The sequence below is a fragment of the Camponotus vicinus genome, unplaced genomic scaffold (assembly GCF_025532165.1).
Source record: "Camponotus vicinus isolate PSW18456_S1 unplaced genomic scaffold, iyCamVici1.0 SCAF_1, whole genome shotgun sequence".
Taxonomy (NCBI): domain Eukaryota; kingdom Metazoa; phylum Arthropoda; class Insecta; order Hymenoptera; family Formicidae; genus Camponotus; species Camponotus vicinus.
Window position 1 is genome coordinate 34,939,941 of NW_028141945.1, and position 14,799 is coordinate 34,954,739.

Below are 14,799 nucleotides of genomic sequence, written 5' to 3' on the forward strand. Positions count from 1 at the left end.
AGGACAAATTAGAATTAAATGCAAGATAAGATTTTGCACTTCTGATGCTTGATTTTTCAATTTTTATAAAGCGGAATTTGACATGTTTGTCAGGAATTCTTTAATTCGATCTGAGAAATTTATTCTATTGTCAAACTTGTTACCAATCTTTTTTTGTCGAAAGCGCGTCAATTCGCGTATTGTATACGTAGGTATTACGTAGAGAAGGAAATAATAACGGATGCAAAACAACATAATTATGTAACGAGAATAACGCGTAAACAGTCGCATTATTCCTCGTAAAGCGAAATTATAGATATGTGTCCCTTTGATTATAATCGGGTTGTCGACGTAACACTGGAATATCGCAACAGGCGCACATGTGCACCCGACGTCTTGTGCATTAGGAACGACGGTAAACTCCGCGTTGCGAGAACGGAACGCAATTTTATCGTCTTCGACGAAATACGGCAACTCGGATATACGTCACGCATATGCGTGCAAAGAGAAATATCCTCTCTTCAATGCTAAGTTGTTTTCAGAATGATCAAAGGGGCATTTTGTCAGTGTCCGTAACATACCTAGGATATCATGCGGTGCACCGCAGATTCGCATTACGGCGAAAGTTCAAAGCTAAGTTCTGTAAATTGCAATTTCCAACATTGCAACATTGTCGCAAATATTGCTGCGATATTTAGTACTGTACGGATAAGTTCCTTCGTTCTACTTTCTTTTCTTAGAATATAAGCTTTCATAAATTTTTTTTACGGATGTTATTTTGCAAGATTGTACAGGTACAATCTTGCAAATTATTATTGATAAAGGTTCGCAAATGAGGAGAGAAAAAAATTCTTTCTCGCCTTTTATATAATGATATATATATATATAATAATATATGATATATATATATATAATAATACATTTATTACAAAGTCCATTTTTTTAAAAATATGTATATGTTTCCTACGAACGGTGTAACATGAATATACATAACTTTAATTAGACAAAGAATAACAGCATGGATAAAACGTCAAAAAAATTATATGTATACATATATACGAAGAAAAAAGTAAATAAAAAGTATAATATTCCTTTTCAATTGGATTTGATTTTATCAAATGTACATGGTTAATATTTGTGCGCGCGGATAACGAAATAGAATAATAGTAAAAAGATGACAAAATATTTCGAGCTTTATATCCGATTTGCGCTTGGAAATCTCTTTGTATTACGAAATATCATTTTCCGCCGATATCAGCGAGAGTTGTTCAATTTGTGATGTATGCTACATTGATAGATAAATTTCTCTCTCTGCCAATCAAGCTGCAACGTATTATTTCACATGTACGTTTAAATACAATAACGTCATAATGTTATAATTTAATTTTCATGCACTTACGGTTCTGTCTATTTTAGGTTTAGACGATTCCGTATTTTCCGTTTGTTTCTTCTCATCATCGAAAAATCTGAATCATTATTGCAAAACGTGTGTATTATTAATATTGAAATTAATAAGTAAATATATAAAAAATATGTAATAATAAATGTGTATATATAGAGAGAGAGACATAACATATTACCTATGTTTCTGTTTAAAATTGCGAGAGTATAATTCTGTTATAGCAATTTTCTCATTATTTTCCGTATTTTCAGAAATGAGTTCATCTTTACTTATTTTTCTATTTAAAGACAATTTATTCTCTCTCGTGTACTGTTTATGTAAAGTGAACTTATTATAGAACTTATGTTCTTCGGAATTATTCCGAGGTCTGTAATGATTTTCCGTTTCGGTATGTGTAATATTTGATTCAGTATTCTCAGCTGTGTGTGAGATCAAAATGTTGATTCGATTATGTAATTCCGTCAATTCCTTCAAGTTCAACGACTAGAAAGGATGATTGGTTGTAAAAGATTATGCATTAATTGATTTCCTTTTCTGCACATGCATACCTGTAACCAACTCTCCGCATCAAACGGGCTTTTCTCGACTTTCATAATATCTTCGAATCTCGTTTGCAGTCTTTCAACGTTCTCGTTATGTCTTTTACGTAAAGCGTTCAAACTGCTGTCATATTTTTTCTTCAACAATGCTAATTTGTTCTGATATTCCTCTACCTGGCACTGTTAAATTAAAGTAAAAATATTTATAAGGAATTATCCAAAAGAAAAATTCTACAAAAGAAAAAAATATATGTACTTTAATTTTAGTTTGTAAGTCGTTCTTCTCCTGCAACAGATAAGTAATGCACTCTTGAAGATTCTTTATCTCGTAATCTCTTAGTTTTACGTCATCTATTAAATTCTTAATTTCATGCAGTTTGCTCTCGTATTGTTCCTCGAGGAATCTTAACTTGTGCACAGCATTCTCATTATCATTATTAGAATCTCCTTCTTGAACGGTCGAAACTAATTCATTACGCGTGCATTGACTCGTGTAAAATTCCTCATCTTGTTGACAAGACTTGGAAGAAATTGTTATCATTATTCAAATTGCATCCGAAATATTAATTATTGCGATAAAAGAAACAATAAAATTTAATAAATTTATTTACCTTATCAGCATATACTTTCGCCTGTTGCTTTTCTTTTTCATTTTCCAAAATTTCTTTATTTTGATGCTGCTCAGGCACGTTCTCCATCTCTTCGTCATGTTCCTTAGTTTCCGTTCGAAGGCGCATGATTTTCTCGTAAATTTTCCCAGGAAGTGTATACAATGTATCTTTCAAAGATTGTTTGATCGTGTATTCGTCTATATGTAACAATTGATCATTAGTGTCTTTTACAGTGTCTATGTCGATTTTCAATGTCTCATTTCTCTCCGATAACGTCGACAGTTCATTTTCTATGTTCGCCGTGGAACTTTGACAACTCGCTATCTCGCTCTTCAGATAGTCCACTTTGGCCAATAGCTTCTCTTTATCCAGATCTAAATCCGATAAATTCGCTTGCAGAACATTTATCACGACCATATTGTCGCTCTCTCTTCTCAATAATGAAATCGTGTCGTTGCTCCGAGCGAATTCAATTACAACTTTGCTCAACTGGTCGCACAACGATTGATTCTCGTTCTGCAGTTTCACGATATCGTCCTGCTTTTGCCTTATCATAGCATCGTATCTAATGCTCTCGTGCGTTAAAGCCATTCTATTCTTTTCATCCTTACATTTCAGATCCGCTATTATTTCCGCGTTCTTAGAGATAATCTCGTTAGCTTGTGTAAGCTTATTCTTAAGATCATTATTCTTCATCTGCAGTTCTATCAATCTGTCGAACCGATAAATATCGATTTTAAGAAAGATCGATCGAATATTTTTAACGATAAAATTAACGATGATACTAACTTTTTTTTCATATTGTCGATATTATTCGTTTCCTCCTTTAAAGTATTGATGGTCTGTTGTAGGTTATCTATTTGTTGATTTAATTTGCGCATTTGTTCTCTCTGCACTCTTAATTCTTCGTTTTGCGCGGTATTTGTATCGAAGAGATTAACGTTTTCGCTTTCTAACGCGAGAAGATCTTTATGCAGTCTCTCAATCTCCGAGTCTCTCTTATTTATTATAGCTTCCAACACCTTTTCCTTCTCCAGCATCCTTTTTCTTATCTGCTCTTGAATCATGCAATCCCCTTCGCCTCTCTGCAACATATGCTCTGCCATTTTTTGTTTTAATTTCGTAATCTCAAGATCCTTCTTTTGCAATTCCTGTTGCTGCTTCGCGAACTCTTTAACAATCTGTACGTGATGATCCCCGGCGCCTTAATGAATTTGTGTAACTGTCAATCGACTTGTCACCAAAAAATTAGATAGCGAGGTACTTTACATGTTATACCTTGAAGTGCTGTAGATATCTCGTGTATCTTGTCGATGGAACGTTTGATATGTATCGCGAGAGCGTGATCGATTTCCTCATACGAAATTACTTCGTTTAATTCCACCTTTTCCGACTCTTCGGAACACACTGCACTAGAATCGATATCATCCGACTGAATCTGAACGTTAACTAATTCTTTAAATGAATGACAATCGCCGCAATTACTCGACCTGGAGCCTTCTGCAATATTATTGAAATTTATTAGAATCTGTGCGCGCGTATCACAGATTATCTATTAATATGCATATCGATCAATATGCGATAAAACATAATCTGCTAATTAATTATTTCCTATGCACGCCATTATAATTTAACTTGGGCCTCGGAATATACCTGTAGCCGGCTGGATCGATCCGTGTCCGGTATCAAAATCTGTGTTTGTAATCTCGCTGACGGACTCTTGGCTGTAACATGCCACATAAGCCTTTAAGTTATCTATCTCCCGCAGACGATTACGTCGTTCTAGTTTACACTCTTCCAACTCGGCTATGAACGCTTTTAAAGCGGACAACGCGCTCTGGACATCTAAGCAAGTGTCGTGCTCGCACTTGGTGTACTCGCAAATTCCCTCATATGCTATCTTAGACTCGTCCAAATTGTTCAAACTACTTTTCAGCATGTTAGTCAGATTACCGACTTCTCGCTCCATGCAAATTAGTTGCATTTCGCACTGCGAGATCTTCTCGTTTTTGACCTGAATCTCATTTTTCAAGTTGGCCACTACATCATTCATCTCTACCTGATTGTGAACACAATTTTACTAGGTATCTATTTATACACTTCTCCGTAAAGTCAATGTAAGCTTTAGGATTAGAACTACGTATACCGGGCATCGGAGTTTATTAATATAATATTATACCTAATCATTTTTATAAAGCGCGATATTAATCTTTTTTATATATTTACTACATTTTATATATTGCTCGTAAAATTTATTTTTTAGCCCTGCGAGAAAAATGAAGGTATTTCATTAAAACATTATCTCTACATTTTCCTACAATTTCTTTTTTATTGAAAACTGTAACTCTCTATACATCTTCAATAATCGATAAGTCTGCAATTAAAATTTAATTATATACATTTTTATAAGCTAAAAGCTTAAGGTAAAATGTGACGTTGTGCTGACATTTTCGAGAAAAATTTGTTTCCTATTATTAATTGACTCGACATTAAAATTACGAGAATATGATATGATACACGAAGCCAAATGACGCACCTCACAAGTGTCGGCGGCAACAGACATTTGCTTTATCAACGTCAACAGTCGTTTTATTTCGTCTTCTCTGTCCGCCAACGTGCAACTTTGTTCATGATATTGCTTTTGAAGTATATCCCGCTCCCGCCAAACATTTTTCACCTGCTCTAAAGCAATACCGCAGCTTTCCGCTTCTTTCGATAAATGCTCCATCTCTTTCACCTTCCGCTAATTTATCATAATTTTATATGTTTATTAATCCATTAAGCTCTAGTCAAATTTAATTTTTCTAAGCAATTATATTACATGGTATATGTCTCGTATACTAACCGTAAGAGATTCGTTTTCTACGGAAAGTAATTCTGTCTCTTTAACTTCCTGTCTAAGTTTTTGGATTTCTTGCGATTGGAAATAACAAACTTGACATTTTCTACTTAATTCTATCTTCAATTGATCGACCAGACACTCCGAAGAAGAAAGCTAAATAACGGATAGTATAAAACTCAGTTAGAGGAAAATATATATGATTAAAAAATAATTATATGTATAAAAAATAATTTTTAAAAATCTTTCTCAGGAAATAGACTATACATATTACTTTTGCATTTAAATTTTCCACTTCGACATTGCGCTTGTCGTTTACTATTTTCAATTTTTCTTGCAAGATCTACGATATAAGATGTAAATAATTACACAAACTTTTAAATAACACATAGTTAATAATAAATAATATTGATTTACATTAAAATTATGTCTCAAAATATTTGCGTTTTCATCCTTTTCTTTCAACAATGTTTGTAAATGCTTATTCAATTCTCGCAGATCTTCTAGCTCATCTTCCTTCATCTAAAAGTAAAGATGAGTAAAATTCACTGCACATATGTAGATATTTTTGTTAAATAAAAATCTCGTTTTGATAAAAATTCCATTAATAATTAATATTAATTGTTTCGTACTCCGAGTTCGTTCTTCAAAACGATAATTTCCGAATCTTTTTGAATAATCACTCCTTTATGATTCTTTTCACAGACTTCAGGATCCAAATTTAGCCTTAACTCGCTTTCAGATGTGGTTACGCTTTCGCTACTTTCACAATATTGACTGGACGACCAGTCAACATTAGATTGTCTATCGTAAACGTCACTTTTATACTTGTCCGTTTGTACACCCACTTCGCAAACATCTTGCATTACTTGAGAAGATGCGTCAACATGCTCGATGCAAGTATTTGTTCGATCGTTATACTCTGCAGAATTTATTACAACTCAAGATGTAATATAAATTATTTTAATTTTTTTTAAACTGGCCGAAAATTATTTCACGAAAAGAGTTTTTACATTTTAATTTTCGACAAGTGGAAATCCTTATAAAGTGACTTTTATATTACAAGTTAATTTTTTTACCTCGTGCGGATCTTGCTTCGGTTAATATATCGCAAGATGTTACACGCGATACCAGATAAGTATTATTTTCCGATGTTTTCGCGTTCAGATTCTCTCTCAAAATGTGCGCATTAGTTAGTAAAAAATTGTGAACTCCTCTATTGTATCGAAATCTCCTACCGGGATGAAAATACATTGACAGATATGTGTCAGAATGTTGCAAAGCAGCAATCTTATTTGCGTTGAATAATCTTCGTCCTTCCTGAGAGAGCGGTCTTATTATAGCTTCAACTTTCATTTCTTCTGTATCATTAATCCCGATGGTAGTAGCTTTGTCCTACCAACGGATAGGACTGTTGTTACTCGATGATAGATATAAAACATCTTAGCATATTATTAATCAGGAAGCTTACAAAATTTTCCAGGTATTCTTGTTGTTCCGAAGTAAGCTTCAAGGATTTATATTTTCGCAATTCTCGCCGTGCAACGCGAAGCTCATTTTGAGCTTGAGCCGTAAGTCCTATCATGTTTTGCATTATCACATTCAATGGTATCACTCTTCCTGGCTGTATAAAAAGGAGCAAGATAATATACCTTCTATTTCAGTCTTTCGCTAACATGATTTATTTATTAAATACGCATATATAAAATGTATGAGTAATGATATAATGTACTAAATAATATGCTGAACATATATCTGGCAAAATATAAAATATAAATATAAATATAAAATACAAAGAAAATTCTATTTGTTTTTTCCATAATCAATAATGATTCATATTTCGAGATTGCACGTTTAAAAATTCATGAATTTTTGATACAGAAATAATTATGTGTTATATGCGTATTGTGTCTGTATTTGTATGTTAAAAAGTATATAAATATTATTTCTAATAAATAACAGTTCGCGATGTTCTGAAAGACATTCGCAATTAGAAAACAAACCGCAGGATCATGTTCGTTGAGCTCGCGAAAGTAACGCGTACTCTCTAAGATGTTTGAACTCCAAGCTCGGATGTCCGTACAGGAATTGTACAGCTTCAAACGACCTTCCGATCTTTTCTTCGGAAAGACATAATCCCCGTAAGTCATGGGTACACCACTGCTTGGTCTGCCCGCCAAAAAGATGCGTGGTCCATGCTCGGCGTAAGACATGTCTGTCTGGTATTTTAAATCCCTTTCACGGTCGGATGTGTACAAGATTTTCGTCGCCCCTTAAGCTTAATAAAAGACCGTTAAGCGTCTAATTTTTACAAAAATCATGACCCATGTAAAGTTACATATTTTGGTGTTGACTGTACCATATTTTATTTATACACCATAGTAACGGGAAAACGGTATAAGGTACGAGAAGCATCTGAATATTCAAAATATAATTAGAGGAACGTGGAATTATGTGAGTAAATAATAGGGTAAATTGTATAGAAAATACAATAAAATATCTTTATTTTATAAGCTGCCATTAAGAATTACAGCGTTAATAAGTACTTTCGTCCTCGTAATGTATTATAACTATCTCTTATTCATACTAAGAACTATGCGACTATTGCGTAAAATATATGTCTAATTTCATTTCATGAAGGCTAATTTAGCACTGGCTTCCCTCCACGTAACAACTACGGTTCGACAAAGCATTAAATACAGACGAAAAGGAATTTCTTATAAATATATCTAGTTTGCACTCTATTTGGTTAAGTACAAAAATGATTTCTCGTCTAGAGCAACAAAACGTACAGATTAAATCTAATAATAAGATTATGTTACATTAATCCTTTAAATCATTCTTTCATTGAAATGCACTTTTTCCGACTTGCATATCATAACTCTTTTTTAAGAAAAACAATCCTTTTAAATATTATACATGATCCGTGACGCATGAATGTTCCAGCTAAGATAAGAACATTCGAGAATTAAAAAAAGAAAAACATGCAAAATATATATTAGCGATATATTCGACGAAATCGATAATGCGATTAATAATTCGGCAACCGACAAGGCCGTTAAAAATGCGCTTATCGCGGAAGTCCACGTGATATACTTGCAATTACTTAAAAAAAAATTCAATGGAAAATAATATATCTAGGAGAGATATTATATACACACATGCACGCACACACACACACACGCATGTACATACACACACATTTTTCCGAATTAAGTAGAAAAAATGGGATCAAGTGCATATAAAAATAGATTCGCGGATAACTATGAAGGCAGTATAGATTTCTTAGAAACGTTATCTCGCTTTCTTCTCTTTTCAACGATGTAAATATATGTAAATATATTGGAATGTAATAATGCTTCCTAACATTAATTCCTTTGATAAAGGCACACAAGATTATACAAATAACATTATTTTACACATGAAAATAAGATCGTTATCCTCCTGATGTTTCGATATCTATCGTCCTAAAACGCATTTCCTCAGTCTGCAATTGGATAACAGATAACATAGATAAAAATGAAATTAAAATTCGAAAACTTCAACAGTCTAACCATGTGGTGAAGTGACGAAGTAGATACACGAATAGACGTGTGACTGCGTTATAAAAAAAGGGAACACTTCTAGTTTTATATCATTTTTAAAAGTAGCTGGAATGATGTATAATGTAAGGCCACTTTTGTTTTTTGTATCGCCATCATATTAGACAAGAAAGATTTATATCGATATTTCCTCCGATCATTATTTACATTAACATAAGGCCTCTTTCAGTCGAGACAAGTTATTGAGTCTCATTTTCTGTGCATTATATACAATCAAGTGTCATTAGTGAGCATCTGGATGACGAGCAATACATTATTTCAATTTTAAAAATATCCATTACAAAAAAAATCACATCGATTTCATATTTACTTATTTTTTAAGTACATATTAGTTTTAAGTAACTAATTATTAAATGAAACAATTGTGGTGATACTTTGAATACTATTGGTATCAAATTATTTATCGAGTATATTAGATACATAATACTTTATAAAATGGAAAAATCAATCAAATTTCAGATTTAAATATAATGTTTTTGAAGGTTACTCTTTCATCGATTATGAAATTATTAGAAAATATAATAATCTTATTTTTAAAAAATATAAATAATCTTATTTTTTTTCTCTAAATTTCTTCCAAAATTGATAATTTAATTGCTCTCGATTAGTGTTATGTAAAAATAACTTGTAAATGTAAAGAAAATGTTTTGTTCAATAAAGCTATACGTTCAACTATCGAGAGAAATTTCAATATGATCGTAAAAGGCACTAGAGTATAAATATAAAAAAAATACAATAATTATTTTCTCTTTCCATTACTCTCTCTCTCTCATTTTTAAGATATAACGTTATTAAAATAACAATAAAATATAAGACTGATGATTCTACAATTGCTCTGTTTCTCATAAAAAACAAGCATACGATGCTCTTTTCCATATGCATTTCTTTTAATATTGGAATTTGCATGAAATATCGATCATTTTTCAATCAATTGCAACTTCTTTCATATTTCAAAAATTGTGTTTTTCTTTTGATGCTATTTCTTTCATTTTTCTATATATTTATCTTATCTCGACATTTTACAATTAGATCTTCATTCTCCTCATGATTTTAACATGCAAGGCATTCATCTTTCAGAGTCGAAGTCATAGAATAGCATTAGCTATTCTACAGTAATGATTTTATAATTCGAAGACATATCTTATACTGTAATCAACAAACTCCTTACATTAATCAACGTGTCTAAAAACTTTGTAAAATTCCAGGATCAACATGATTATTGTCGTGTATACATGTTTCCCTATAGGACCTTATTCCTAGAAACTTCTCTCGCGAGTAAACATTAGCGGACGCTAAAATTGAGCATAATTTAACCCTCCGCCAACAGATTCTGAGTCACTCATGACCTATATTTTAAGAATGTTTTATGAAACTCGTGCAAAACAAACATTTCATACATATGTGCTTTATACAAAAATATCAATATATAATTCTTATTTTTCTTTTCTTTTTAATTTTCAGCACACAGTAGTATTTTAAGAAAAACAGATGTATAAGAATACAATATATATTCTTTTTTATGTATCTCAGATTAAAATCCATTATAAAATTTTAATTTGAGATACGATAAAAAAATTTTGCTATAGATCAAAATTGACTCAGCCTTCGCGGCTATCACGCTGTCCATTATCCAAAGATTAATTAATCAACCATAATCACCTTAGAGATGCAGAATACCTTGATCGTGACTGTAATTTTGGTGATGATGATGATGGTGATAGTGATGGTGTTGAGTAGACGACGCCGAGGCGTCGTCTTGTATTGTCAAACCTGTAAGATCGACAATCTCATCCGCTTCCTCATCGCTACCAGCGCTTTGCGTGGACTGGTGACTTCCCGAAGACAATTGACTGTTACGCGAAAATGATCCGCGCCGAGGTGCAGCCAACGCTGCCCTTTGGTTTGCAGGCTTGACAGTTATGATGAGATTGCTAGAGTTCGCTATCATCATATCAGTCACCTATTCCAAACATGAATAACCATTTTAAAAAAAAGGAAAAAAAGAGTGAGTTACTATTTTGTTATATAATTACTTTATTTTTGTGGAATTATAGATCTTTAGTTATTATAGGGAATGTTTTAAATATGCTATTATAAGGAGCGCTTTATTTTACGAGAACAGCAATTGAAATATAAATAATTATATAAATAAGTATAAAAAAATATATATTTTAAAATATATTCTTTTCAAATACGTAATACTGCTCACTTAATATGATTTTCAATATATCATTTTTATAAAAAAATTGTTTCTATAAAAAAATCTTACCTGATCAAGTGTTTTGCCTGCAACTTCTATACCATTCACTTCTAGGACTTCATCATTGACAGCTAAAAGCCCTGTGCTCTCGGCTAAACCACCTGGCACTAATCTGCTGATAAACACTCCTGGAACTTTCTCAATTCCTCCTCCAGCTGACGAAGGCAATATGCGGAAGCTTTCACCATCTTTAATATAAAATCCTAGGGGTTTATCAGAACCGTGTTTCAAAAGACGCACACGTCGACAGGTTTCTGGCAGTATGTCGACATCAATAATTGCTGATACCTGATTGCAAGAATAAATGAATGTTAAATTAATTGATATTATAAAGCACACTAGAGAATAATCAACAAAGTGTATACTTACCTGCCTAAAGTCATGTGGATTTGAAATAGCAATAGATTTTGGCTTTCCTGGCGTGCCACCCAGAATACTAGATATCAGGTTTTTAGGTTTTATTGTCCCATATCCATTGTCCCATGCTCCGTCACCTGTCATAATTATAATTGAGTAGAATGTGCATATATATGCATATATATGCAGAAGATGTATACAAAATCATGAATAAATTTACCTTTCCTCTGTATAAAAATTCTGAGCAGACTCCTGGTGGCCAACAGTGCTCTAGCCAGATTGTTATCATTATTGATAGGAAGTAGATCACCATCTGTATCCGTGTACCAAATTAAATAGTTAAAATCTGCTCCTAAATCGTGCCGTTGCGCCAACAGTTTACCAAAATCCTCATAGCTCATAGGCTCGTTACGATTGATGGAGAATCTGATGATGTCGGCGTCAAACTGCGAAACAATTTAAGCAATGTACTGTTCTCACGTTCAATGAACATATTTTAAAGTTACTCTTTATTAACGATATATATACCCACTTTGCTCTTCACGGCGACGATGCCGTTGTCCACCTTGTCCTGTTTCTTGGACATAGCAACGTAGAGATATAACAAGTATGGACACACTTTCGCGCTGTCGACACCTTTAATTTTTGGCAACGAGCTTGAATGGGCTTGAATCAATGAATTCGTAGAGTTCAGTGTCTCGAACAAACTGGCCCCGGTATATATAGTAGCGCAACTCTTCCGATTTTATGTTGGCCAAAACGGAGTGCGTATGCGCGAAAAATAGCGTTTTCGAATGGTCGAGTTTAATCGCTCCAGAGTAATTCACTACACGTTATTGACCAATCACAGCCATTCTTCTGAAGAATATATGGTTACATTTTTCAGAAGCATGACTGTGATTGGTCAATGATGTCTAGTAAACTACCCTAGAGCGATTAAACCTGACCATTCGAAAACACCATAATTTTAGATGATCTCTGGAAGCGATACTCCCTCTGTGAACATTAAAAACGTGGACATGAACTACAAAACCAATGTCCACGAATGTTCTCAGAGGGTAACATATATGTCCCTCTGATAATATAAAAATATAAATAAAAATATAAATAATTTAATTAATAATAATTTATTATATAAAAATATTAGTATGTTGTCTCTTTTCACGCTATTATTTATTTATTTATTTATGTGTCTTCTTTTTCTTTTTCTCAACATCATTTATTTATTTATTTATTTATTTATTTAGTTCGCTCTAAGTCAGTCTTTTAAAATGCAAAATTAAATATTATAAGATTTGACTTCGGAAAAGCGCGGTAAAACAATCGAATAAATTCAAATCATTAGCATAACAAAAGGTTCCGTGATACATCAATCGTTTAATAATTAATTTAAAATAAAATATACTTCTATAATTTAAAATTCCGCGTGTATATGTAGTACGTAAAATATTTCGGCAGAGAATTATCAATAATATCATGTCTGGCCTTGGCGACGTATAGCAAGCGCGCTATACATATCACGGCTCTGTCATCATTCGCACGGTGACTCTCGAGTAATAAAGTAGTGATGAGAAACGCTTCGTATATTTTAATTTTTGTACTAAACACGATTACGATTAATATCGAAACATAATTTGCTATAAATATTAATAAGTATTAATTAATTAAAAATTAATTAACGACATAAAACTGTATCGTAACGATAAATCTTGATCGAATCGCATTCATTCATTACTGCGAATAAAAATTGAAACATGGGATACATAAAAAGGCATAAGAGAATTAATTATGTAACGATCTTTCGATCATTGATGCTTATCATAATAATATTTCCCTAACAATATTAGAATTAAATATATTTCGACCAATGCTTTAAATTTTCTCAATCCTTCTTAATTAAACAATATACAATTTAATCGAGAATCGATTAAATTATAGGAATCCAAAATATTAAATAATCACTTCGATCGTTGCGATTTTTACGGATAATAATTATTATTTTAATACTTAGAGTCATAAATATATTTCATCCGTATTACTTTATCGTTCTACTTGACAATCTAAATATAATTTGGATTGTGAGAGAACACGAAGTAAAACAATCGAATTATAGGTGCAAATAATTAAGATAACGAAAGACTCTGTAATAAATTGTTTAATAAATAATCAATTTTAATCATTAAATTAAAATACTTCCATAATTTAATATTCCGTTAGTGTATATTTTATAATGTATAAAATATTTCGGCAACAAATTATCAATAACACGGTGTTCGACTTTGGCAATATAAAATGTAAACAGTAGCGCGCTATACGTTACCGCTTTATCATCATTCGCACGATGACTCTCGAGTAATAAAGTAGTGGTGAGACACGCTTCGTATATTATAATTTTTTTACTAAACACGATTACGATTAGTATCAAACATAATTTGCTTTAAAAAATTAATAAAAATTAATTAATTAAAAATTAATTAACGACATGAAACTGTATCGCAACCATAAATCTTTATCGAATCGCAATCCTTCATTACCGCGAATAAAAATTGAAACAGGGGATACATAAAAGGGGATAAAGAAATTAATTTTATTACGAGCTTTCGATTATTGATGCTTATTATAATAATTTCCCTAACGATACTTATTAGAATTAAATAAATTTCGACCAATGCTTTAAATTTTCTTGATCGGCAATTACTCGTAGAATATTTCAACGAATTATAACAATAACATAGTATAAGTCGATCTTGGCGATATAAACAGTATCGCGGTAATGTTTATGACTTACGATCATTCGCACAGTAACCTTAAACAATAAATAGTGACGTTTCATATATTATCAAATTCTTCCTTTACATAGTCAACCTTGGCGATATAAACAGTATCGCGGTAATGTTTATGACTTACGATCATTCGCACAGTAACTTTGAACAATAAAGTAGTGACGTTTCATATATTATCAAATTCTTCCTTTACATAGTCGACCTTAGCGATATAAACAGTACCGCGATAATGTTTCTGACTTACTATCATTCGCTCAGTGGCTCTTAAGCAGTGAGGTAGTGATGTGAAACGTTCCATATATTATCAAATTCTTTCTCTAACCACAATTGCAAGTGCAACGAGGAACTTTTCGTGAATAAGTGTAAGTGCAGGAGTTCAAATGAGTGTAACGAGGATTGAAGTGCCACGAGGAAAAAGCGAAGAAAA

At 32.3% G+C, this 14,799-nt stretch overlaps 2 protein-coding genes and 1 long non-coding RNA gene across 4 annotated transcripts; 1 reads left to right on the forward strand and 2 right to left on the reverse strand.

Moving 5' to 3' along the window:
* Window positions 1-931: 931 nt before the first annotated feature.
* LOC145963549 (uncharacterized) lies at window positions 932-7,756 on the reverse strand. The gene is made up of 17 exons (XM_083085622.1): window positions 7,374-7,756; window positions 6,842-6,994; window positions 6,450-6,765; window positions 6,003-6,292; window positions 5,788-5,892; window positions 5,645-5,713; window positions 5,377-5,526; window positions 5,068-5,274; window positions 4,185-4,590; window positions 3,810-4,031; window positions 3,321-3,735; window positions 2,532-3,243; window positions 2,177-2,440; window positions 1,930-2,100; window positions 1,560-1,864; window positions 1,379-1,445; window positions 932-1,302 (listed from the first exon to the last, which is right to left on the reverse strand). The coding sequence occupies exons 1-17, from the start codon at window positions 7,581-7,583 to the stop codon at window positions 1,234-1,236; spliced, it is 4,131 nt and encodes a 1,376-aa protein (XP_082941748.1). The 5' UTR covers window positions 7,584-7,756; the 3' UTR covers window positions 932-1,233.
* Window positions 7,492-11,807, forward strand: LOC145963565 (uncharacterized). Its single transcript, XR_014436205.1, has 3 exons — window positions 7,492-7,824; window positions 10,637-10,977; window positions 11,287-11,807. It is a non-coding gene; the product is annotated as an uncharacterized LOC145963565 (long non-coding RNA).
* Window positions 7,858-12,317, reverse strand: Par-6 (partitioning defective protein 6). 2 transcript variants are annotated; one of them, XM_083085629.1, is made up of 5 exons: window positions 12,122-12,317; window positions 11,810-12,035; window positions 11,602-11,726; window positions 11,242-11,520; window positions 7,858-10,932 (listed from the first exon to the last, which is right to left on the reverse strand). In XM_083085629.1, exons 1-5 carry the CDS (start codon window positions 12,173-12,175, stop codon window positions 10,633-10,635), a joined length of 984 nt encoding a protein of 327 aa, XP_082941755.1. In that variant the 5' UTR covers window positions 12,176-12,317; the 3' UTR covers window positions 7,858-10,632. The 2 variants fall into 2 exon arrangements, with proteins under 2 accessions (XP_082941755.1, XP_082941764.1); XM_083085638.1 differs by having other exon boundaries at window positions 12,118-12,313.
* Between the last annotated feature and the right edge of the window lie 2,482 nt (window positions 12,318-14,799).

Bases quoted from the DNA above. Each gene is read 5' to 3' on its own strand.
- LOC145963549 (XM_083085622.1), bottom strand. From the start codon at position 7,583: ATGTCTTACGCCGAGCATGGACCACGCATCTTTTTGGCGGGCAGACCA. The intron at 3,244-3,320 runs GTTAGTATCATC...TCGGTTCGACAG, and splicing joins ATCGACAATATGAAAAAAAA to ATTGATAGAACTGCAGATGA. The intron at 1,303-1,378 runs GTAAGTGCATGA...AATACGTTGCAG, and splicing joins AACCTAAAATAGACAGAACC to CTTGATTGGCAGAGAGAGAA.
- Par-6 (XM_083085629.1), bottom strand. From the start codon at position 12,175: ATGTCCAAGAAACAGGACAAGGTGGACAACGGCATCGTCGCCGTGAAG. The intron at 11,727-11,809 runs GTAAATTTATTC...TAATTATGACAG, and splicing joins AATTTTTATACAGAGGAAAG to GTGACGGAGCATGGGACAAT. The intron at 11,521-11,601 runs GTAAGTATACAC...TCTTGCAATCAG, and splicing joins ATCCACATGACTTTAGGCAG to GTATCAGCAATTATTGATGT.